Source organism: Kogia breviceps, chromosome 19 (genome assembly GCF_026419965.1).
Source record: "Kogia breviceps isolate mKogBre1 chromosome 19, mKogBre1 haplotype 1, whole genome shotgun sequence".
In the NCBI taxonomy this organism is placed as follows: Eukaryota; Metazoa; Chordata; class Mammalia; order Artiodactyla; family Physeteridae; genus Kogia; species Kogia breviceps.
This window is the reverse complement of record NC_081328.1, coordinates 46,082,772-46,102,873: the sequence shown is the minus strand read 5'-3', so window position 1 is coordinate 46,102,873 and position 20,102 is coordinate 46,082,772. Positions and strand designations below refer to the sequence as shown.

Genomic DNA, 20,102 nt, shown 5'->3' with positions numbered 1-20,102 from the left:
CTGGCCCACAGCAGGGCACTCACACATGCTGTTTGTTATTCTGTCCTCTCCCAGCTTTGAAGCAACTTGACTTTGGGTGATTAATGGCAACAGGAGGCTGTGCCTGGGGAGGTGGCTCTGATTTACTGACATTGCTTTGTGGGAACCAATATATAGCTCAGGCAAGCATCTTTTAAGGGGAATATCAGACGGCTAGAAGGTGACACACAAGCTTTGATGTCAGTGGAAGAACCACACCGTTCTGCTTGTTTGTGGAGGACACACAGGCTACCTGCTCAGGCGGGCAGGTCTTCCGCACCTGCTTCCCAGTGACCAGGTGCTTCTCCCACACCGGTGGGTGCTCGGCTGTCCTGAGGGTGGGGGGCATGAGGGGAGGGCACCAACTCGGGTGCCAGGACCCTCATCGTGTCAGCGACCCTCTATCTGCTGCATCCTGGCCATCAGCAGCAGGCAGAAGGGACAACAGGGGGAAGAGAGTGATGGTTTGCTGGCACCGGGCCAATCCTGGGAGCTGGAGAACTTGGGGACCAGCAGCTCCTGTCCTGTCTGAAGCCAGAGGCTGTGACTTGGACCAGTAGCCACAGTGAGGGTGGAAACCCCTAGAAGTCCAGAAGCTGTGGGGGAGAGGAGCGCTCAGAGCCTTGTGGGTGTAGACCCCCCTGCCCCCCCCACCCCGATCTCCTGGGCCAGGCCCTGTTCCTGGAGGCCCACCTACCAGCTGAGGCAGCACCTTCTCCAGCTGCTCCACGTCCACTTGGGCCAGGTCCTCTGCCTGGGCCTGCCGGATGCTGCGGATGGCCGCTTCTGCCGTGATGCAGGAGGGAAGTGAGGCAGAGGAGGCTTGGGGGGTCTTGAACCCCAAACCCCGTGGGCCTCGGCCCTGGCTGCTGGCCCAACCCCGTGCCAGCCGACAGCTCAGAAGGCTGAGGTTGGGGCCTCTGAAACACGGAGCTTTTCAGGGACAGGGAGTTTAGGTGCTTGTGGAAAAAACAGGAAAAATGTGTCTTGGTGAGCCCACTGAAAAATGAAATGCAAAGGGATCGTGTGGTCTGGATGGGCCTGGGTGGGAACGAGAGAACGCTGCTGGGCCCTCTGCTCACCCACGACGAAGATCTTGAGCAGCTCGGCCATGAGCTGCAGCGCATCCCCGCTGACTGCAAAGTGAAGGGAGAAGGTTACAGACACAGCCCCTCTCCCTGCCGCCCCACTCTGCCCTCACCGCTTCTGAGCTCGCTCACACTCGCACCGGTGACCTCAGCCCTCTGTCTGGCCCAGTCCTCCCTGAGGCTCTGGCCCCTGCAGAGGTGCAGTGCAGCAGGCCCCGGCCACCTCCCCTCGGCACCCCCACACACACACCCCGTTCACACACCTTTGGTCTTGTCGTCTTTAAAATGCAAGTGCAGCAGCTTGCTGACCAGCTCCTGAGGGACGGGGCGGGGAGGGGGGGGGTGCGTCAGTGAGCCACCGCCCCCGCCCCTTTGCTGCAGACCCCTTAGGCATTTAGTTCTGGATGGGATGGGGCTGTAATTTCTGGCTGGAAATGCTGTCTGTGGGGCTCTCCCAGGGTGGGGGATTAGGCAGTGGGGAGAAACCTCCCTGTGAGTGCCTCCAGGAGGGCCAGAAAGTAGACGCAAGTGGCAGACCGGTGGGAGCAGCCCAGGTGCCTGCCTGCCGCTCTCTGGGGCTCCAGTCCTCATGGTATCCAGAGCAGTCCTGTGCTCCTGCCCCCAGGGACGAGGTGCTCTCCCCACACTGGGCTCCTTTACAGGCCTGTCCACACCACCACCACCGCCCGGCTTTGCCAGACCCTGCTCTGGACACTGGGTCAGCTCCATCCCAGGTTCCTCCCTGGAGCCTACGACGGGACACGTGGAAAGGGATCTTCCTGTAATGGGGAAGGGCACTGTGGGAACCGCAGAGCTGGGGAGGGGTCAGGCTTCTCGGTCAATGGGCAGTCAAGGTAGGGGACAGAGCCCAGACTATCTGCAGAACTTCCTGACCAATGAGGATGGGACAAGGGCGGGTCCAGGCCAAGACTCCTCAAGGGAGAGGCTTGAGCACCAAAGTATGGCACCACTAAGCGGAGATAGTTTCTGGGGATCAGCAAGTCAGGAGCTCAGCTTGGAACATGTTGCATGAGGGACACGCGTGAGGTGCCCAAGCAGAGCAGCCAGCGGGTGGCTGGAACTCAGAGATGGTCGAAGCTGGCGATGAGGATCTGAGAGGTGGCAGCACGTGGGTGGACCAAGGGAGGTTGCTGAGGGCAGGGACCAGCCAGAAGAGGCTGCGAATGAGGAGCCAGCAGAGCACCTGGGGGGGGCGGGAGGACAGCAGCAGTGGGTGCCCAGGAGCCCGGAAACTGGGTGTCGTGCAGGGAAGGTGAGCTGGGTACCCACCAGACCTCCAGCCTTAGCCACGGAGATGGCACTGCCTCGCCCAGCGCAGCTCAGCAAAGCTGGAGAGCGGAGTGGAGGGAGCGGACCCTGACGGAGCAGTGGCTCAGGAGGGTAAGAGCTCACCACCAGTCACTTGCGGCAGCACCAAAGAAGCAGCCTCATCCTCCCAGCAGTGACCACGTGAGCTTGGCGCCACCTGCTGGCCCTTCTTGCTGTGTACCTGAAAGGTACCAGGAAAGGCACAGAAGGCTCTACTGCTCCGCCAGCTCCCACACCCTGGGGAAGAGCTAAATCAGCCAGGCTGCTGCTGGCGGGCAGCTGCATGGGGTTGCCATGATAACTAAAGTAGTCAGCACCAGCTGGGAGCGGAGGTTCCCTAAACTTGCAGAGGGTAGGATGGGAACTGGGATGTGGTCAGCCTTTGCCCCACTGTGTGGAGGCACCCCTCCCCCTTCCCCTCCCCGGGGACAGCCCTGCTCATGGGTAATGACCATAACCCCAGCTCTGGCCAGAGCCCTATGAGGGTGAGGACTCCAGAGCTGCCCAGGACCGCATGAAGGAGGCCCAGCTCAGTGCTCCTCTCTGCAGCTATTACAGTGGAGGGTTCCTACAACCCCCTACCTCGGTGGTTTTCCCTTTGACACCATTTACCCCTTGTAGGCCAGGGCAGAGTGACGATTCTGGGTGATAGAGAACACCCACTGGGGACTGGCTGGACAAGTACTCATGAGGGGCTGAGACTCTCCCTCCTGCCCACAAAGGCCTGATATCAAGAGCTCAATGTCACCTAACCTTAAGACAGAGCAACAATGCAAGACTCAGCCCACTTACAGCCTGCGGGGTGTTGGAGGCAGCAAACCTCACTACCCACCCACCCAGAGCCCCATTCGCCAGGTGCAGAACAAAGGGGCTGACCCTAGAGGCGGATGGCCTGGGTTTGACCCTAGTTCTGTTTCCCGCTGGCAAGTGGCGGTTAGTACCAGTACCCATCTCCTATGGTGTTGAGCATTACACGGGCTAATCCATTTCAAGTGCATGTAACAGTGCCTGACTGTGCTGGGTGTGCTGCTAAGAAAAGCACTTGTAGAGCCACGTACACACCAGGCAACGGAGCCAGCCTGGCTCAAGTGAGACGCAAAGCACAGGGCTGGCGTGATAGGGAACAGGCCAAAAGGAAGCTTTAGAATACGCAGGCGAGCTGGGCCGCACGGTGCTCTACGCTCAACTCTTCAGGGTGAGTCCTGCGGATTCCGGAGCCGCGGGGCGGGAGCCCAGGCTCCTCTCTGAGCCTCCCTTCATTTGTGCTGGCACTTACCCCTGCCCGATTTCTGCAGACCCTCTCCCTCTTGCCGCAGACCAGGCTGCCTACCAAACCTTCCGCTACCCGGCCGCGAGATCCCATCCACGGAGGACGAAAGGTGTGCGGGACGAGGATCATTGCAGAATTCTGGGAATGGGCTCACCCTATAAGGCCACCCGACGGCAGCGCAGTGGCTGACCCGCACGTGGGTCACTCAGGGGACCGGGCCGCAGCGTCCCTGCCGGACCCGCGCGCGCCCCCCCGCCCCGGCGGCCTCGCCCCGCGCCCCCAACCCGCCCCGCCAGCAGGCCCTCTCTCACTTTCCGGAAGCCGGTGCCGATTTCCTCCATGACCGCCACCAAGGTGCGCGCCCTCCGGAGCCCCGCCCCCGCGTCCCCAGCCAATGAACCTTGAGCGCGCCCTCCGGAGACCCTCCCTCGCGACTCCAGCCAATCGACAAAGAGCGCGCCTTCCATAGCCGCGCCCCCGAGCCTCCAGCCAATGGACCCTCCGCGCGCGCCCGCTCCTTCGCCTTCACTGGCCCGCGGTGAGCGCCCCTCCTCCGCAAAGCCTCCTGGGAGTCGTAGTTTCCGCTAGGTCTTCCCGGCGCTCCCTGCTCTTCCTGGATACTGAGGCGCGCGGCGGCCGAGACGAGCGAGCCGGGGTCAGCGGCGCGAGGGCTGGGGCATCGGGGCCGGAGCCCATGGGTACGGGCGACGTCCGGACGGACCGGCCCCGCCGCTGGAGGCCCCGCCTCCGAGGACGCCCCACCTCCTCGGTCCCAGGCTTCAGCGGTCCGCTGAGAATCACCTACCCCTGCCCTCCTGGGGCCTCCCGCCTGTTGGAACAACTCAGTTTGCGCCTCGTTCCTTGGCTACTGAAGATTTAGAGTCTTTTTGCCCCCACTGAGCTGCCGGGGGCTCTCTGAAGGCCCCCAGGGGAGAAGCCCTGCCGTACTGCCCTCCCGGCTTCCTTCCCACCTGGCTCCTGGTGAGGCCTGTCTAGGCGCTTTCCGGGAAGCCCTTCCTGCACCCCAGGGACATGGAGGAGTTCCGGCGCACCTACAGCCGGCTGTGCAAGGAGAGTGGGGCCGAGCCCCAGGAGACTGTTCTGCAGCAAATGCACCAGCTGCCGCAGGGCCGGCTGGACCTGGCCACACAGAGCCTGACAGTGGACACCTGCAGGGTTCTGGGCAAGCTGCTACAGAAGGAGGCACTGCTGACGGAGCTCGTCCTGAGTGACTGCATGCTGAGTGAGGAAGGTGGGCACCAAGGGCCGGCGGCCCAGGGCAGCCCTTCCAACTTCAGAGTTGCAGCCGGGCTCCCCTGGCTTCTTTTGCTCTGCTGCTCATTAGCTGCACATGCTGCAGTCCTTGGTGCTTGGCATCTCTAGCAGAGAACTCTGTCTCACGTGATCTCTTCTTTGTGAGGTTACTCCCTTTTACTGTTATAAAGCAAGCAGCAGCATTCTCTCTGGAAACCCGGGAGCAGAAGGCAATTTCTCTTTGTAATGGGCAAGCCTTAGTGTCCCCTGGCTTAGGAGAGTCCCGCTGTGCTGGTGAGCCGCCTGACTCCACACCTGGCGGATTTTTCAAACCTGACGCAGGAGTGGGGTGTCTCTTTTTTGGCATGAACCTTGGCTGGTGGGGGCCACTGGGACAGCCGTCTCTCTCCTACGTGTGGGGAGCTGACCCAAGATGGAGCCACCAGGGGTGGAGAGTGACTGCCCTGCTCTCTTATAGGGGCTGTGCTGCTGCTGCAGGGGCTGTGTGTCAACACCATCGTGCGGTTTCTGGATCTCAAGGTGGGTGGATCTGCACTCAGGGGCGTGCCACCTGAGAGCAGGAGTAGAGAAGATGCAGGTGTCCTGGCGACCAGGGTCTGCATGGTGGCCGGAGAGCGTGTCTGTAAGCGCTCTTGGCACACAGGCTCCGCACCATTTGCTCATGGTCTCACGCACGCGTGTCGGTGTTCTGAGGGCAGAACATGAGTTCCAGAACGTTCTCACAAGCAAACTGAAATAGCCTGCATTAGGAGGCCACTGCGGGCAGAGAAAGCAGAATCTGAAAGGAGCCACACCTTCTGTTCGCCATGGCCTTGCCCACCGCCTGACCAGGGTATTCAGAGCCCAGCTCAGGATGCCGGGGAGTGACTGGCTGGCCTCTTCCTGTCCTAGGGCAATAACCTTCGAGCCGCAGGGGCCGAGGCACTGGCAAAACTCCTCCGACAGAACAAGTCCATTCAGAGGTAGGGTGGCGGTCCCAGCCCCTGCTCTCCCCCGAGCCCCCGCTCTCTCTCTGTGTGGTTCTGGGTTGGCTCCAGAGGACACGGTTCTGCAACATGAGAGTTCACGCCTTCATGCCGGTCTTCCGTGGTGGGGAGTAGGCGGGTATGAGTTACTCACGTGCCTCCAGCCTTTCTGCCAGAGACCCCCCAAGCCTGTGCCCCTCCTCAAGCCCGCTGGACCCCATGGGAGCAGGGTGCCCTTCGGGGCCACGCACCTCATGTCCACCCTTTCTGCAGCCTCACCCTGGAGTGGAACAGCCTGGGCACGTGGGAAGAAGCCTTCGCGGCCTTCTGCGGGGCCCTGGCAGCCAATGGCGCCCTGCAGCAGTTGGACCTCCGCAACAACCAGATCAGCCACAAGGGTGCCGAGGAGCTGGCTCTGGCCCTGAAGAGCAACACCAGCCTTCAGCAGCTTGGTGAGGCCGCCAGCACTGGCCCTCTTCGTCCTCAGACCAGGCCAGGAGGTCTTGATCTGGGGGGGAAAGGGGAGGGGTTGCATCTCATTGCTTCCTCAGCCCTCCCACTGCTTCCTTTGTCCTCTCCCAGAAGGGTGGGGGTGGGGGTGGGAGAGGAGGGGCACGCCGAGCTGGGCTCCTGGTCTGTGGCTGGTCACAGGGAGTACCAGTGTTCCAGGCTGGGCCAGCCCTCCCACCCCCACCCCGTGCTTTCCATCTGGCAACACCAGATTTCCTTCCAGACCTGCGCTGGAATCACATCGGCCTCCTGGGGGGCCGCGCCCTGGTAAACTGTCTCCCCAGCAACAGAACCCTGTGGAAGCTGGAGCTGGCTGGGAACAGCATCCCCGGCGACATCCTCAGAGCCGTGGGTACGGGCACATGGGGCCGCTGGTGGCTTGCACTGTTTGGAGCAGGGCATAGAGCTGATTCCCTGTGACAGAGACTCAGCCACTGAGGGAGGAGGGGTGGCTTGGGCCAGAACAAGTAAACACGGCATCACGATGGCAGCATGTTAAAAACAGAGGAAGTGAGAGCAGGCGCCAGGGAAGAAAAGGCAGCGCAGGAGCCTGCAGAGCGCTGGCTGCCTGTGCTGCCCCTCACCCGCCTCACACCGCGGTCTCCACCTGTCGTGACCCTGACTCCTCAGCCCCAAGCCCGCTGAGCACTCTGCCACTCCCCACGGTTCGCTGTCCCACCAGCAGCGCCAGCCACCCAAGGGCCCGAGCCTTGGGTGGAATCTAGTGTGGCGTCACCACCTGCTGGGCCTGCCCACCACCTGCCGCGTTTCCCACTTCTTAGTTCTTGGACTTGCCTCTGAGTCACCCCAGTTGGCACCATGGCCGCTTCTGGCTGGCCTCTCTCCAGATGCTGCCTGGATCTTTCCAGAGCATGGGAGCTGAGCACACCATTCACCTCTTACAAGTCACACACTGGCCTTTGGGGCGGAGCCCAAACGCCCACCTTTTTTGGCAGTTGAGCAGCCTTCCCACCTCTCCCCGTGCGTGTGCCTGTTCCCCCTCCCAGGCTCCTGGCTTCACTGTTGTCCCCACCCCGACCCCCACTGAGCCCCTCACTTGCTAGTGCACTGAGGGGTCTGATCTGTGGGGTGAGATACCACCTCACGCAGTGTCTTATGGGGCTGGGCTGGCCATTGGCCACTCCTGGGGCTCGGCCTCCCGGTGGACAACTTGGCTCTTTCCAACAGAGCAAGCCATGGATCACAACCAGGACCGGCAGACCGCCTTCCGGGAAAGCCAGGCCCGCGCCCACGTGCTCAGCAAGGAGGTGCGGCACCTCCGGGAAGAGAAGTCCAAACAGGTGAGGATAGTGCTGCCTCCACCTGCAGGGCCTCGCCCCATCCCCAGCCCCGCCCTGGCTGTGTGAACAAAGGGCCCTCCTCAGCCCCCATGCCATGGCCTTGTTCCTTCCTTCTGGGCCCTGGAGCCTCTCCAAGCAGCCAATACCCAGGCCTGGGAGGCAGCCTCTTGTTCTGATGCCCTCTGGCTGGGTGGGCGGGTAGGTGGGCTTCCCTTCTGGGCCTCCCCGCGTGGGAGCCACTCTCCCTTTGGATGAGGCCGAGCCTTTTCGTGTCCTGCCGCCTCAGTGGATGTCTGCCCTCCTTTCCGCTGACTGTGGGGAGTGGGCAGGCTCTGGGCCCTGACAGGGCTCTGGCTGGCTCTGTCCCCAGTTTCTGGACTTGATGGAGACGATCGACAGACAGAGAGAAGAGATGGTCAGGAGCAGCAAGTGAGTGTGGCCCCAGGGCCAGGGGGCAGGGAGGTGGTGCAGTGGGTGTACCTGGGGTTCGGGTCCTCACCCTGGCCTTGGAGCGACCTAACGCGAGCCTCGTTGCCTGCCCGTGGACAAGGTTGTGGGGTGTGTTTACTGAGGGAGTTGGATGGAGGATTAGAGGCTGCACTGAGACTTTCTCAGGCCACATCCGGAGGTGGCGTGAGCGTGCAGAGCAGCAGCTGCTGCAGGGAGGGGCCCAGGGGGCTCCGGGGTTTGGGTTTCTTGAACCCTCCTCTCTGCCCACAGGGCATCGGCAGCACGCGTGGGGCAGCTTCAGGAAGCCCTGAACGAGAGGCATTCCATCATCAATGCTCTCAAGGCCAAGTAAGGAGAAGCAGAGGGTAGGATGGGGTTGTGCGGAGGCTTCAGAACACTTTAGAGACCTGCCCACAGGGCAGAGGAGGACTGTCCAGACAAGGACTCGAGTCCCCAGTGTACAAAGGAGGTGGAGGGACCGCTGGGGTGGTAATCTGGGAATGCTTCGTGGAGGAGGTGGGCGCTAGCTGGGGTAATAGTCTGGCAGGAGTGAGACCAGCAAGGCGTCAGCAGAGGCTAGAGGTGGGATGGGGTGGGGCTGGCCCTTTCCTCCTTGCAGGCTGCAGATGGCTGAGGCCGCCCTGGCTCTGTCAGAGCAGAAGGCCCAGGACTTGGGGGAACTCCTGGCCACCGCAGAGCAGGAACAGCGGAGCCTGGTGCAGAGGCAGGCAAAGGAGCACAGGCTGGAGCGGCAGGTGGGCAGGGAGGGCTGATGGGCAGGTGGTTGGGTGTGGGGTAGGCAGGCGGTGCGTGGTGGCAGGTGTCCAGTGGTGCCCTTTCCCCATCTGACCCCCAGGAAGCTGCAGAGCGGGAGTCTAAGCTCCTCAGAGACTTGTCTGCTGCCAATGAAAAGAACTTGCTTTTGCAAAACCAGGTATGGGGGCAGGGTGTGGGGGCAGGTCCCTGGAAGGCCTGGGGCAGGGCTTCAGGGAAGGGGCCAAAGCTTCCCTCCCTTGGTGCCGGTTTTCCAGGTGGACGAGTTGGAGCGGAAGGTGAAATCTCAGCAGGATCAGCTCTTCCTGACCAGGCAGGAGCTGACCAACACGACAGCTGAGCTGAAGATGCGGGCTGTCCAGGCTGAAGGTGGGCACACACAGGCCTGCCACTGGGTCCTGGAAACCAAGGGCCCCCAGAGGAGTGCTGCCCACGCTCTTCCCCTGTGCTTCCAGAACGCCTGGAACTGGAGAAGAAGAGGTCCCGGCAGAGCTTGGAGGGCGCGGAACACCTGCGCTTCAAGGAGGTGCCTCATTAGTTGTGTCGTCTGGCCTTTGCTCTCCCTGCTTCATCGGGGCCTGCAGACACCTCGGTGTGGCATGGTGTCCCCAAAGCGCACCCCTGACCGGGCTTCCCTTGACAACCTTGGGGTGCTGGTGGCACTTCTCCGACAGCCCTGTTAGATGTCAGACCCAGAACCTCCCCACCAGTTTCTAGAAGGGACCCTGACTGCTGGGGCCACAGCACAGGCTTCCATTTGCTCTGTGCCACCTGGGGTGCAGCACTGGGACGTGCCCTCCATCCTCACTTCCTGTGAGGCCACTTGGGGCAGCCCTCACTCAGAAGTAACAGGTCCCCAAGATTCACCTGCCCCCCAGGGTGGGGAATCCCATGAGGGGAAGGCTGGGGAGCCAGCGTGCCAGCCCTGTCCCCACCCCACACCTGGGCAGGTGGAGCACATGACTCGCCACCTGGAGGAGAGCGAGAGGGCCATGCAGGAGAGGGTGCAGAGGCTGGAGGCTGCGCGGCTGTCCCTGGAGGAGGTGAGCTGGGCGCCAGGCTCTGCCCTCCCCTAGGGAGGCTGGGTGTGGCCAGAAGGGGGTCTCTGGGCAGGGGCAGAGGACAGGCCTAGCGGTCACTGTCTGCGGTGTAGGAGCTGAGCCGGGCGAAGGCCGCAGCACTCAGTGAGCGCAGCCAAGCTGAGGAGGAGCTCATCAAGGCCAAGAACCAAGTCCGTCTGGAGGAGGTGAGCCCAGGGCCACGGTCTGCTGCTTGAAGCGCCTACTGGGGAGAGAGGTCTGAGGGGTTGGCATGAGCCGCCTGGGTTGCACAGCCCTTTGGGCTTAAGTGGGCCAGACCAAGGCTGTCTTCTGGCTCTGTAGGGAGGGACAAGGGAACAGGAGACCTGGGGTGCAGAAAACTTAGACGAGGACACTCATCCCATCAGCACCACATCCAGCCCCCCACCACCACCCTCCCATGCAAAGAGCCAGTGTCCTCCAGCCCCAAGGTGGGGAAGGGGTTTGGCCCAAATGTGCAGCCGCTGACTACATGGTGGAAGTAGGGGACCAGAGGCCAGAGGGCAGGATGGGGTCAGCCTGGGACATGGGGGAGGCTCCTCATTCAAGTTGATCCCAGAGCAACATATGCAATAACTTTAGTGACAAGGCAGTTTCCACATTGCAAATATACACTTCTCTCTGTCTGAAGGTGGGGCTGGTGGGGTTCACCCCTCCCATGAGCTCAGGGCCATAGGCCAGAAAGCAGCTCACCAGCCCCTCTCCCGGGCCCACAGCAACAGCGCCTGGTTCACCTGGAGGAGAAGCTGCGGTTGCTGGCGGAGGCTCGGGACGAGGCTCAGAGCACCTGCCTGCAGCAGAAGCAGGCGGTAACCGATGCCCAGGCGCGGGCCAGCCAGCTTGGCCGGCAGGTGGAGGGCCTGAGGCGGCGCCTGGAGGAGCTGCAGCAGGTAGCCGGGACGTCGAGGGCTCCCGGGGTGCCCCTGGTGTCCCCAGCTGCCACCCCACCCCCCCCACCCCCTTGCCTGGCAGGAGTTGAGCAACAAGGACCAAGAAAAGGCAGCTGAGGTGACCAGGGTGCGGCTGGAGCTGCAGGAGCAGAATGGCCGCCTGCAAGCCGAGCTGACAGCCCAGGAAGCGTTGAAGGAGAAGGCAGCGGCCCTGGAACGCCAGCTGAAAGGCTAGCTGAGCCCCACCCCCCGCCCCCCTGTGGCTTCTCTGCAGGGCCTTTCTTACTGGGTCATCCCTCAGGAGAAGGAGGAGGCTGGCCTGGAGAGCTGAGCTTGGCCTAGGTCTTATTAGCTCCAGGAGGTGCTGGTAGGGGAGGCTGTGTATGTGTTCGCCCAGGGGACCCCGAGCAAACCCCACCCTGCCGGCCCCCTGCGGACCTCTGGATTGGCAGGAGCCCAGGCAGTCCCCAGAGACCCTTCCTCACTGAGCTTCCTCCCTTGCAGTGATCGCAAGTGACCACCGGGAGGCACTGCTGGACAGGGAGAGCGAGAATGCCTCTCTCCGTGAAAAGCTTCGCCTTAAGCAGGCCGAGATTGCCCGGATCCGGGATGAGGAGGCCCAAAGGGCCAGCTTCCTGCAAAATGCTGTTCTGGCTTATGTGCAGGGGTCCCCCCTGAGGACCTTGAGCCCCCCAAAGTGAGGGGAGGCAGGAAAAGTCTGAAAGTGGCAGGAAGGTGGCATCTGTTGGACATCTTTGTCTCATGCCTGCTCTTCCCTTCATTACAAGGGCCAGGCCATCGGTAGGTAGGTCCTGGCTCTTTAGGCAGGGTCTACAGCCGGTGACTTGGAAATTCAGTGCTGGAATGGATGTGAGAGCAGGACGGCTGCATCTTACGACCAGAGTGCCCGCCTGTGGGGGGTCCAGAACCTGGCTGGTCAAGAGGGCTGGAGAGGGTCCCAGCCCCAAACCCACTCCTTCATCCCAATCTCAAGGAATGATGCGCCTGAGAACGCAGACCCATGTTGGAAGGAGATCTGGGGCGGCAGGCCCGAGCTCTGCTGGCCCCACCCACCACAGTTCAGTCACCTTTCACAACCATGAGCTCCGCAGGCCCCACCGCTCACTCCAGGGTGTTCTGAAATACAGACTTTTGCAATTTGTGATACATTTTGGCTCCAGTATCAGTCTTTTCTTCAAGCTTGGGCCCTTCAGGAAAGGCCCTCCAGGTGTGGCTGGGTCACCCTTTATAACTGCTACCAGGTAGGGATTGGTCCAGCTACTGCAGCAGACAGGTGGGGATGGGGGCAGCCCGGTAGGAGGCTGCCTGCCTCGGGAATCTCTAGTGACTGGAAACACCTGAGTTTTCACCAACTGTCTCATGGTTAGAGGGTGGGTGGGCCTCAGCCCCTCCCTCGGTGGGCCCTGGGAATCCTCTCCCTAGAAGAAACCCTGTGTGCACCGACCACAACCTGTTCAGGTGGGTGAGAACAGCCTGTCTGCGCTGCCCTCGCCCCTTGGTGTGGGTCACAGGGGATCTGGGGAGGGCCTGCCCAAGCTCGACACGGGTTGCGGGGTGCCCTGTGACCCCGCCCCCAACCAGATTTCTCTGGAAGGCGCGTCGGCCCGGGTTCGGGGCGGGTCCGCGCCCCCCGCCCTCCATGCCGGCCGCGTTCGGCTGTCTCCGCGCCCGGCGCTCGGTGGCGCTCGGCTGTCTCCGGCCGCTCGGCTCGGCGCTCGGCTCGGGTCCGCGGCCGCTGCGGCGCCGGGCATTTCTCCGCAGCTCGGCTCGCGGCCGCGCCCGCCCGGCCCGCGCCCATGCAGGCCATCAAGTGCGTGGTGGTCGGCGACGGGTGAGTGCGCGAGGCGGAGGCCGCTCGGCCTGGCGCGCCAGGCGCGCTGGGAGGGGTTGGCCCCGGGGACCCTCCTGGGCAGGGCGCGGGGCTCCGGGGCGCGGCCGGGACGGAAGGGGCGGCGCGCGGTCCGGGGATCCCGGCTTGGGGTCCAGGCGGGGCGGCCTCGACCGGCCCGTGGGCGTCGGGGGACCGGGCAGGGGCGGGAGGACGCGGTGGGGCGGGGTCCCGGCTGGTCGCGGGGCGCAGGCCTCCAGCCCAGGCCCACCTGATGCTGCCGGCAGCCTGCGGCCCCTCCTGGCCTCCCGGTGGGTGGGTCCAGGCCTCTCACCTGGGCTGAACCCTCAGCCGGTGCCACCTTCCCGGCATCTGCCTGGGGCTCTGAGGTAGCTCGCCCCAGCCCTCACCCACCACTCTGCCACCCCGGAGGCCGTCCTGCCCTGGTCCTCTATCACTGCGGATCTGCTGGGCAGGCACCCCTGTTCCCTCCCTGGGCACCGTGGGAGGGGGCTGCCCTTGGTGGGCAGAGGGCTGAGGTGGGTCTGGGAGCAGCGTGGGCTTGCCCTCTCTCCGTAGCGCCGTGGGGAAGACCTGCTTGCTGATCAGCTACACGACCAACGCCTTCCCTGGAGAGTACATCCCCACCGTGTGAGCAGGCGGGCGGGTCCAGAGTTGGCAAGGGGAGGGTATGAGGGCCTGTGCGCGGGGCTCCCCTGGGCTTCGAGGTCGGGCCCAAGTGGCCCTGGTCTGGGGTCCGGGGTGGGGAGAGGTGCTGACAGAGCTCCAGGTCTGTGCAGGCCTGAGAACCCAGATACGGGGGGCGGGGGGGGAATCTCTCTCTGTTTTCTGCAGTTTTGACAACTATTCTGCGAATGTGATGGTGGACGGGAAGCCTGTCAACCTGGGGCTGTGGGACACCGCTGGGCAGGAGGACTACGACCGGCTTCGGCCACTCTCCTACCCCCAAACTGTAGGGGACCACAGGGCTGCCTGCAGGGGCCGGGTGGCTTGGGTGGAGGCCCAGAGGGCCTGGTGTGCGTGCATGCGTGTGTGTGTGTGTGTGTGTGTGTGTGTGTGTGTATGTGTACGTGTGTGTGTTGGGGGTGAACAGAGGCCATTCGGAGCCTCTTTGACCATTCCTACATGGTACCCTCCCTTCTTCCCTTCTTGCCTCTCTTTCTCCCAAGGACGTCTTTCTGATCTGCTTCTCCCTGGTGAGCCCAGCCTCCTTTGAGAATGTTCGAGCCAAGGTAGGACGGACAGGGCCAGAAGCAGAGTTGTCTTCCTGGGAGGGGAGGAAGCTGCCCAGAGGACTTGCCCTTAGAGGGCAGGGGTCTCTTGCTTGAGGGCCTTACAGAGACAAATCGTCCTTTGGAGAGTGCCGGGTGTGAGGTCTTAAGGTGGCCCAGGGGGTGATGAAGGGCCAGGGGTGGTGAGTGAGGCTCTCAGAGAAGGAAGGGTCCTGACTGAGAGGATCTGACGGGCCTGGAAGTGTCTTGGCTAGGTATTTTTGTTCTTGGTCATTTCCATACCAGACCCAGTGGCCACCCCGTGAAACAAGGAGGGCTAAGTGTGGGTCTTGGCACAAGGAAGGGGCCCTTGGGAGCCATGGCCTGCTCTGGGCCAGGCTGATGGTAAAGCTCCCAAGGGGTAGGGATCAGAGCTTCCCATCCCCACAGTGGTACCCAGAGGTTCGGCACCACTGCCCCCACACGCCCATCCTCCTGGTGGGCACCAAGCTGGACCTTCGTGACGATAAGGACACCATTGAGCGGCTACGGGATAAGAAGCTAGCACCTATCACTTACCCCCAGGGCCTGGCCATGGCCCGGGAGATCGGTGAGTGGGCACGGACAGGCCTGCCAGTGCAGGGAGGAGAAGTTTCCTCGAGGGGCACAGTGCTGCCCCCCACCCTCACTGTTCCCTTTCTTTGCTGCCCCCAGGCTCTGTCAAGTACCTGGAGTGCTCAGCCCTGACCCAGCGGGGCTTGAAGACTGTGTTTGATGAGGCCATCCGGGCTGTGCTCTGCCCGCCTCCTGTGAAGAAGCCGGGGAAGAAGTGCACGGTCTTCTAGAGCCCTCACTTCTGGAGGAGCAGCTCCCAGCCGCCCGCGCCTGTATCTGTTGTGTTGAGATGTCTGGTGTCCCTGAGTCTGCTGTGGGGAAGTTGTGTGGGTGGGGAGGGGGAAGAGTCACGGGGACAAGGCTGCTGCTTCTGGGTTGGTGTTGGGGCCGTGGGGTCCTGTCCACTCTGCCTCCTCTACCTGGGGGTACAGCTCCAGCCTTCCCTGGCCCCCAGGGAGTCCAGAAGGGAGCAGGGTCTCCCTCAGGCTGCAGGGGCAGGTCCAGGGCAGCCCCAGGATGGGCTTCCCTGATGGGGGAGTTTGTGGGGTGGGTTCTGTCCTTGTGCCCCAGGATGGGGCAGCCCCTTTTCATTTTATACAATAAACGTTCTTCATCATCTTCTGCTGTCTTGCTACCTGCCCTGCTCCTGTCTCCCATTGCCTGCTCCTGCACCCTGAGGGCGCCAGGCCCCCAACCCCCACCATCCACGGGTACAGAGTGGGTGACACACGCACACACGCACGCACGCCAGAGGAGAGGAGAAAAGCTTGCTGAGCCCTCTCAGTCTCCAAAGGAGGGATCCAGATCAAAGTGGGGGCAAGTGCATTTGGCCCCTTCTGGATGAAGAAAGCCCTTCTCATGCTGACTTCAGGCCTCTGGGAGGGCACAGCCAGGGGAGCGAAGGGCAGGATGGTCTGCAAGTCAGGCCCCATGGGGCTCCACGGAGACAGGCCGTCAAGAGGGAGGACGTCCAGGCAGAGGGACCCTGCAGCCATGGAGGTAGAACAAACGTGGTGTGGAGAAGACAGGAGGGGTTGCAGGTGGGCCAACAGCCTGGCATTGCTGGGCAGACAACGGTGGGAGGTGAGGGGCAGGCCTGGCCTGGAGCTAGGACTTCACCCCTGAGGCCACAAGGCACTATTCTGGCATGATGAGAAGCCACATTGCTCCCCCACAATGGTGTGCAGAGGGTGGACTGCTGAATTTCAGGAATTTTGCTAGCCAGTTTTTAAACAGCTATTGTTAATAATTATATAAATTTACATTAATTGTATTTAAAAATGAAATTAACAAATAGTCAAAACACATCGCTTCCTAAATATTTTTGTACATATTACTATTATCTGTGCTATCGGGTGTAAGGCTTTTGTATCTGTGTGGTGGGGACACCACACAAAGGTGGGGGACACGCATCTCTCCCCAGCTCCACCTCAAGGACAGTAAACAGGTGGGAGTATTTTACCATGGAAGTTGGCAAATTCTACAGCTGGAGCTTGTGCTCTGTACGTGGTGAATAACTCACAAAGTTGAGGGAATGAAAATTGAAAACCGTCATCTGATTCAGCAAAGAAGTCGCTTAAGTCATCAACGAAGTAATGAAGTCCCAACACAGAGCATCCTCAGTTCACTTTTGTCTTATGCCTGGACTTCAGGAATGCCAACCAACATTCATGTTAAAAACACCACTGCTTCCACACCAGAGACCTCTGGACAGGGAGGCCAAAGGCCATCCTCGGTCAAATTCACCACCCTCATTAGGAGCTGGCCTTCTGGAAGGTTCTGCCTCCCAGTCCTGCCAGGGACTTAGCCAGGCCTGAAAATCTCTCGCAGGAGGGACAGGCTGCCACTGTCCCAGGATGTGAGTTGAATGGTTGCCTCTACCTGGGACTCATCCCCACACCCAGCCCTGAGCGCTACATCTTCCGGCCACTTGACTGCAGCCTAGGAATGAGTGTGCAGGCTGGGCAGACGAATCATGTTTATTGGAGGGATGGGGAAGGGGGCTGGGGGTAAAAGTGGGCTCAGCATGGAACACGAGTGTGTGTGGGTGGAGGGGCTCAGGTAGCCAGGAAGCCTCCATCCACCGGCACAGTGGAGCCCGTGGTCATGCTGCTGCGGTCACTCAGCAGGAAGAGGATGGTGTCTACCACGTTCTCCACCTCTGTGGGTGGGGTGGGGTTCAGGATGTGGTTGAAAGGAGCTGCCCTTCATCCTTCCCTCCCACCCCTCACCTGAGCAAGCCACTGATGCAACTCGCAGCTGGGCTCCCACCCGACTCACCGGCAAACTTGCCAAGCGGGATCCGATCCAGCATGGTCTTGGCCTTCTGGGGGTCACTCCAGTTGGCTTGGCCCATGGGTGTCATCACCACTGTGGGGTTGAGGGCATTCACACGGATCTGCACTGGGACAGGCAGGGGGTCAGCTGGGTGGGCTGAGGCTCTCTGGGCACGTGGGCTGGGTGATGGGAAGGCATGCCAGTGGGGCTCACCTGGTGTGGCCCAAGCTCCAGAGCCATCACCTTGGTCAGCATGTCCAAGGCACCCTTGGTGGAGCCTGTGAGGAGAGACAGCCTGTGTGGAGCCTGAGCTAGCTGCTCAGGCTGCGGGGGGGGGGGGGGGGGGGGGGGGAGGCCCGCAGGGCACAGCCGGGGCTTGCTCACAGTAGACGCTGTGGTTAGTCAGTGCACGCTGGGAGGCCTGGCTAGAGACATTCACGATGGACCCTGGGGCTCGCCGAGCTATTAAGCCTCGGGCCACGATCTGGAATTGCAGAGGAAGCATGAGGCAGAACTGGTGTCACCCCCCAGTTCCCACTCCTGCCCTGAAGGCAGCTCACCTGGGACACCTGGATGACAGCCCGAAGGTTCACGTCGAAAGACCTGGAAGCAGATGGACAGACCATGGTCAGGGACTGGGACTGCTGCAGCAGGAGACAGCCCTTCCCCCCCGGCAGTTCCTCCACCCCACCCTGGCTCACGTGTCACACGCCTCCTTGGTGACCTCCAGGAAGGGCTGCAGCAGGGCCACGGCGGCATTATTCACCAGCAGGTCCACAGGGCCCACGCCGCCCAGCGCTCGCTCCGTGGCCTCCCAGTCACCCAGGTCCACACACACGGGCTCTACCCCAGGGCACTGTGTGTATTAGGTGGTAAGGGGGCACATCTACCAGAGGATCCATGCCCAAGAAAGGGTACAGCTGGGCCTCTGCCATGTGAGGGAGAAGAGCTGGGTTTGCATGGCCTTTCAGTTCGACAGGGGGAGGGGTTAGGGGTTCCAGAGGAGCCAGTCACCTTCTTGGGGCTCAGAATCTCAGGCTGCTGCAGGAGGAGGGTAGTTAACTCGGCCTCTGGGCCACTGGGCAACTCGGGGCTTTGGGAACGGGAGCGTGGCCCCGCCTCCGGCCAGTCTATTTCCTCCCAGCGCCCGAACGCCTCTGGCCCCGGGCCTGCAAGGCAGCCATTTCTGCCTCCTCCTAAGCCCAGGGGGAATCGTCGTTCTCCTGACCCGTCGGCCCCCAACAGAGGCCGTGCGCCCGGCGTGGGGGAGGGTGTGCAAGAGTCCTTGGCGAACCCTAGCGCCCAGCGGCCGCGTGTCCCGGCCTGCCCTCAGCCTCGCCCGCCGCCCGCTGGGCTGGGACAGGGAGACGCCTACCTCGCGGACCAGGCTGTCCAGGTCGGCCTGGGTCCGGCTCACAGCTACCACTTGTGCACCCGCCGCATGCAGCGCCTGTACAGTGCTGCGCCCGATGCCTGCGAGGAGCGCGGCTCAGTGCGGGCGACCCTCCCCGGCCGCCCCCTCCCAGGCCCACCTTTGGCCGCCGCCCCGGGCCCACCTTTGCCCGCCCCAGTGACGAGCGCCCGGCGCCCCGCGAAGCTCAGCTCCATGAGGGTAGAACCGGCCCTGTGCACTGCTGAGGCCCAACTGCGTCCTGGGTCCAGCTGCGCGCGACGGTCCGGGAGGGCGCGGGGCGGGGCGGGACGGGACGCGGCGGGCCAATCGCAGGGCGGTGTCCTGGGGAGGGAGGGAATATTCAAATAGAGGCTTCCCCGCGGGGGCGATTGGCCGAAAGGAGTGGGCGAGGCCGAGGCGGGGCAGGCTGGGTCCCCGCAGGACTCTTGGGCGGGGTTTTTCAAACTGCCCTGTGGTGACCCTTCGACCCTGAGTGAAATAGGTATAGCGGGCCCCGCTAGCATATTTCCCCTGCCAAGATGATTATTACAAAAAACCAGATGTGGTAATTAATACGTGAAATTAATACGTGGTAATTAATACGTAATTATACGTAGCTGTACGTGAAAGATCTCAGGGCTAACATTTTTTTCTTTTGTTTCTGAGAAGAAAAGTTTGGCAAAAAGGATCACATGCTCCCCTCCCCCAGACCTGGGAGTAGCTCATGCAGGCTCACTTGTGCTTAGAGGGAAAGGCTTTGGACAACCCAATAAGCCTGAAGGAGGCCAAGGCCAACAAAGGTGCGCTTAGCCTCAAAGGGAGTTGAAATGCCAAGGCCAACAAAGGTGCGCTTTAGCCTCAAAGGGAGTTGAAACGCTGACTCACCCGACCAACCCACAGAAGGCCACCAGGACTTTAAAAACTTGGATAGGATGGGAAGGGATAGGCTTGGGGTCATGGGGTACCCAGGGGCCAGCAAGGGCAAGCATTGCTTCCTGCAGCTTTAGGGTCAGAGATATATGTGTGCTCACATGTCCACGTGTGCATTGGATCCTCCTGTAAAAGCTACTTTGTTCTGTGGGTCATGGTGGGAAAGTCTAGAAGCCCTGCCCTAGAGGACCTTCTGTGGACAGGAGTAAGGAAGTGGTGATTGCAGGGCCTCTGGGTCACTGTGGCTTTGGGCCCAGAGAGGTGGACAGTCTGGAGGAGAGGGTGGCTGGGGACAGCAGGAGGCACAGGTTTGAGAAGCCCCCGGAGGATAGCCAAGTGAGTCCTCCCTACCAGATCTGGCACTGTGGTGCAGCCGACACCCTCTAGGCACTGGACAAACACTGCCTTCTGCTCCTAACCTTGGACCCTGCCGTCTGCCTGCAAGAAGCCAAGGGGAGGGGGGGAACAGCCCCCAGCCTGTCCTTCCTGAAGGGGACATCTGCTTAGGTCCCTTCACTGGCTTTACCTGGCCCCCAGAATGGTGTCCAAATCCTTTCACTTGCCCCATGATCCTCGGTGGACCAGCTGGACTGAGCCAAGCCTGCTTTGGCACAAACCTTGCTCTGGGAGGCCCTGAGGCTGGCTAGAAGTGGCCTCAGCACTCCCTATCCCTGCAATGTGCCTTTTGCTCTCTCAACCCAGTGGTACCATTGCCTGGAGGGCCCCACCCTAGCCCCTCATCCCTTGCCCCCTTGCCCAGAGTTGGACACTGCACCAGTCCAGCTGACTGACCACCTCAGGCCTCATCACACCCACACTCAGAAGGCATGGGTCATGTGGAACCTGACCCAGGTAAG

The 20,102-nt window shown here is 61.9% G+C and overlaps 4 protein-coding genes across 8 annotated transcripts; 2 read left to right on the top strand and 2 right to left on the bottom strand.

The window, feature by feature from the left end:
• Positions 1-102: 102 nt before the first annotated feature.
• Positions 103-4,081, bottom strand: CENPX (centromere protein X). Of its 3 annotated transcripts, none has more exons than XM_059047028.2 (5): positions 4,017-4,081; positions 1,370-1,421; positions 1,101-1,154; positions 716-804; positions 103-614 (listed from the first exon to the last, which is right to left on the bottom strand). In XM_059047028.2, the coding sequence occupies exons 1-5, from the start codon at positions 4,044-4,046 to the stop codon at positions 600-602; spliced, it is 240 nt and encodes a 79-aa protein (XP_058903011.1). In that variant the 5' UTR covers positions 4,047-4,081; the 3' UTR covers positions 103-599. The 3 variants fall into 3 exon arrangements, with proteins under 3 accessions (XP_058903011.1, XP_058903010.1, XP_066876923.1); XM_059047027.2 differs by lacking the exon at positions 4,017-4,081 and adding an exon at positions 3,712-3,911; XM_067020822.1 differs by lacking the exon at positions 1,370-1,421 and having other exon boundaries at positions 4,017-4,048.
• Positions 4,082-4,279: 198 nt separating this feature from the next.
• LRRC45 (leucine rich repeat containing 45) lies at positions 4,280-12,118 on the top strand. 2 transcript variants are annotated; one of them, XM_059046916.2, is made up of 17 exons: positions 4,280-4,957; positions 5,438-5,499; positions 5,872-5,942; positions 6,219-6,397; positions 6,679-6,807; positions 7,644-7,756; positions 8,127-8,185; positions 8,477-8,554; positions 8,826-8,961; positions 9,063-9,140; positions 9,238-9,349; positions 9,436-9,506; positions 9,931-10,023; positions 10,134-10,226; positions 10,776-10,949; positions 11,032-11,179; positions 11,454-12,118. In XM_059046916.2, the coding sequence occupies exons 1-17, from the start codon at positions 4,738-4,740 to the stop codon at positions 11,648-11,650; spliced, it is 2,013 nt and encodes a 670-aa protein (XP_058902899.1). In that variant the 5' UTR covers positions 4,280-4,737; the 3' UTR covers positions 11,651-12,118. The 2 variants fall into 2 exon arrangements, with proteins under 2 accessions (XP_058902899.1, XP_066876922.1); XM_067020821.1 differs by lacking the exon at positions 11,032-11,179 and having other exon boundaries at positions 11,454-11,539.
• A 484-nt stretch (positions 12,119-12,602) lies between these two features.
• RAC3 (Rac family small GTPase 3) lies at positions 12,603-15,266 on the top strand. Of its 2 annotated transcripts, none has more exons than XM_059047019.2 (6): positions 12,603-12,801; positions 13,378-13,449; positions 13,654-13,771; positions 13,989-14,051; positions 14,481-14,640; positions 14,745-15,266. In XM_059047019.2, the coding sequence occupies exons 1-6, from the start codon at positions 12,767-12,769 to the stop codon at positions 14,873-14,875; spliced, it is 579 nt and encodes a 192-aa protein (XP_058903002.1). In that variant the 5' UTR covers positions 12,603-12,766; the 3' UTR covers positions 14,876-15,266. The 2 variants fall into 2 exon arrangements, with proteins under 2 accessions (XP_058903002.1, XP_058903003.1); XM_059047020.2 differs by having other exon boundaries at positions 12,691-12,801; positions 14,481-14,644; positions 14,745-14,898.
• Positions 15,267-16,606: 1,340 nt separating this feature from the next.
• Positions 16,607-18,607, bottom strand: LOC131746061 (L-xylulose reductase). Its single transcript, XM_059047012.2, has 8 exons — positions 18,479-18,607; positions 18,298-18,395; positions 17,624-17,778; positions 17,483-17,525; positions 17,307-17,406; positions 17,136-17,200; positions 16,926-17,043; positions 16,607-16,806 (listed from the first exon to the last, which is right to left on the bottom strand). The coding sequence occupies exons 1-8, from the start codon at positions 18,528-18,530 to the stop codon at positions 16,703-16,705; spliced, it is 735 nt and encodes a 244-aa protein (XP_058902995.1). The 5' UTR covers positions 18,531-18,607; the 3' UTR covers positions 16,607-16,702.
• Positions 18,608-20,102: the final 1,495 nt, after the last annotated feature.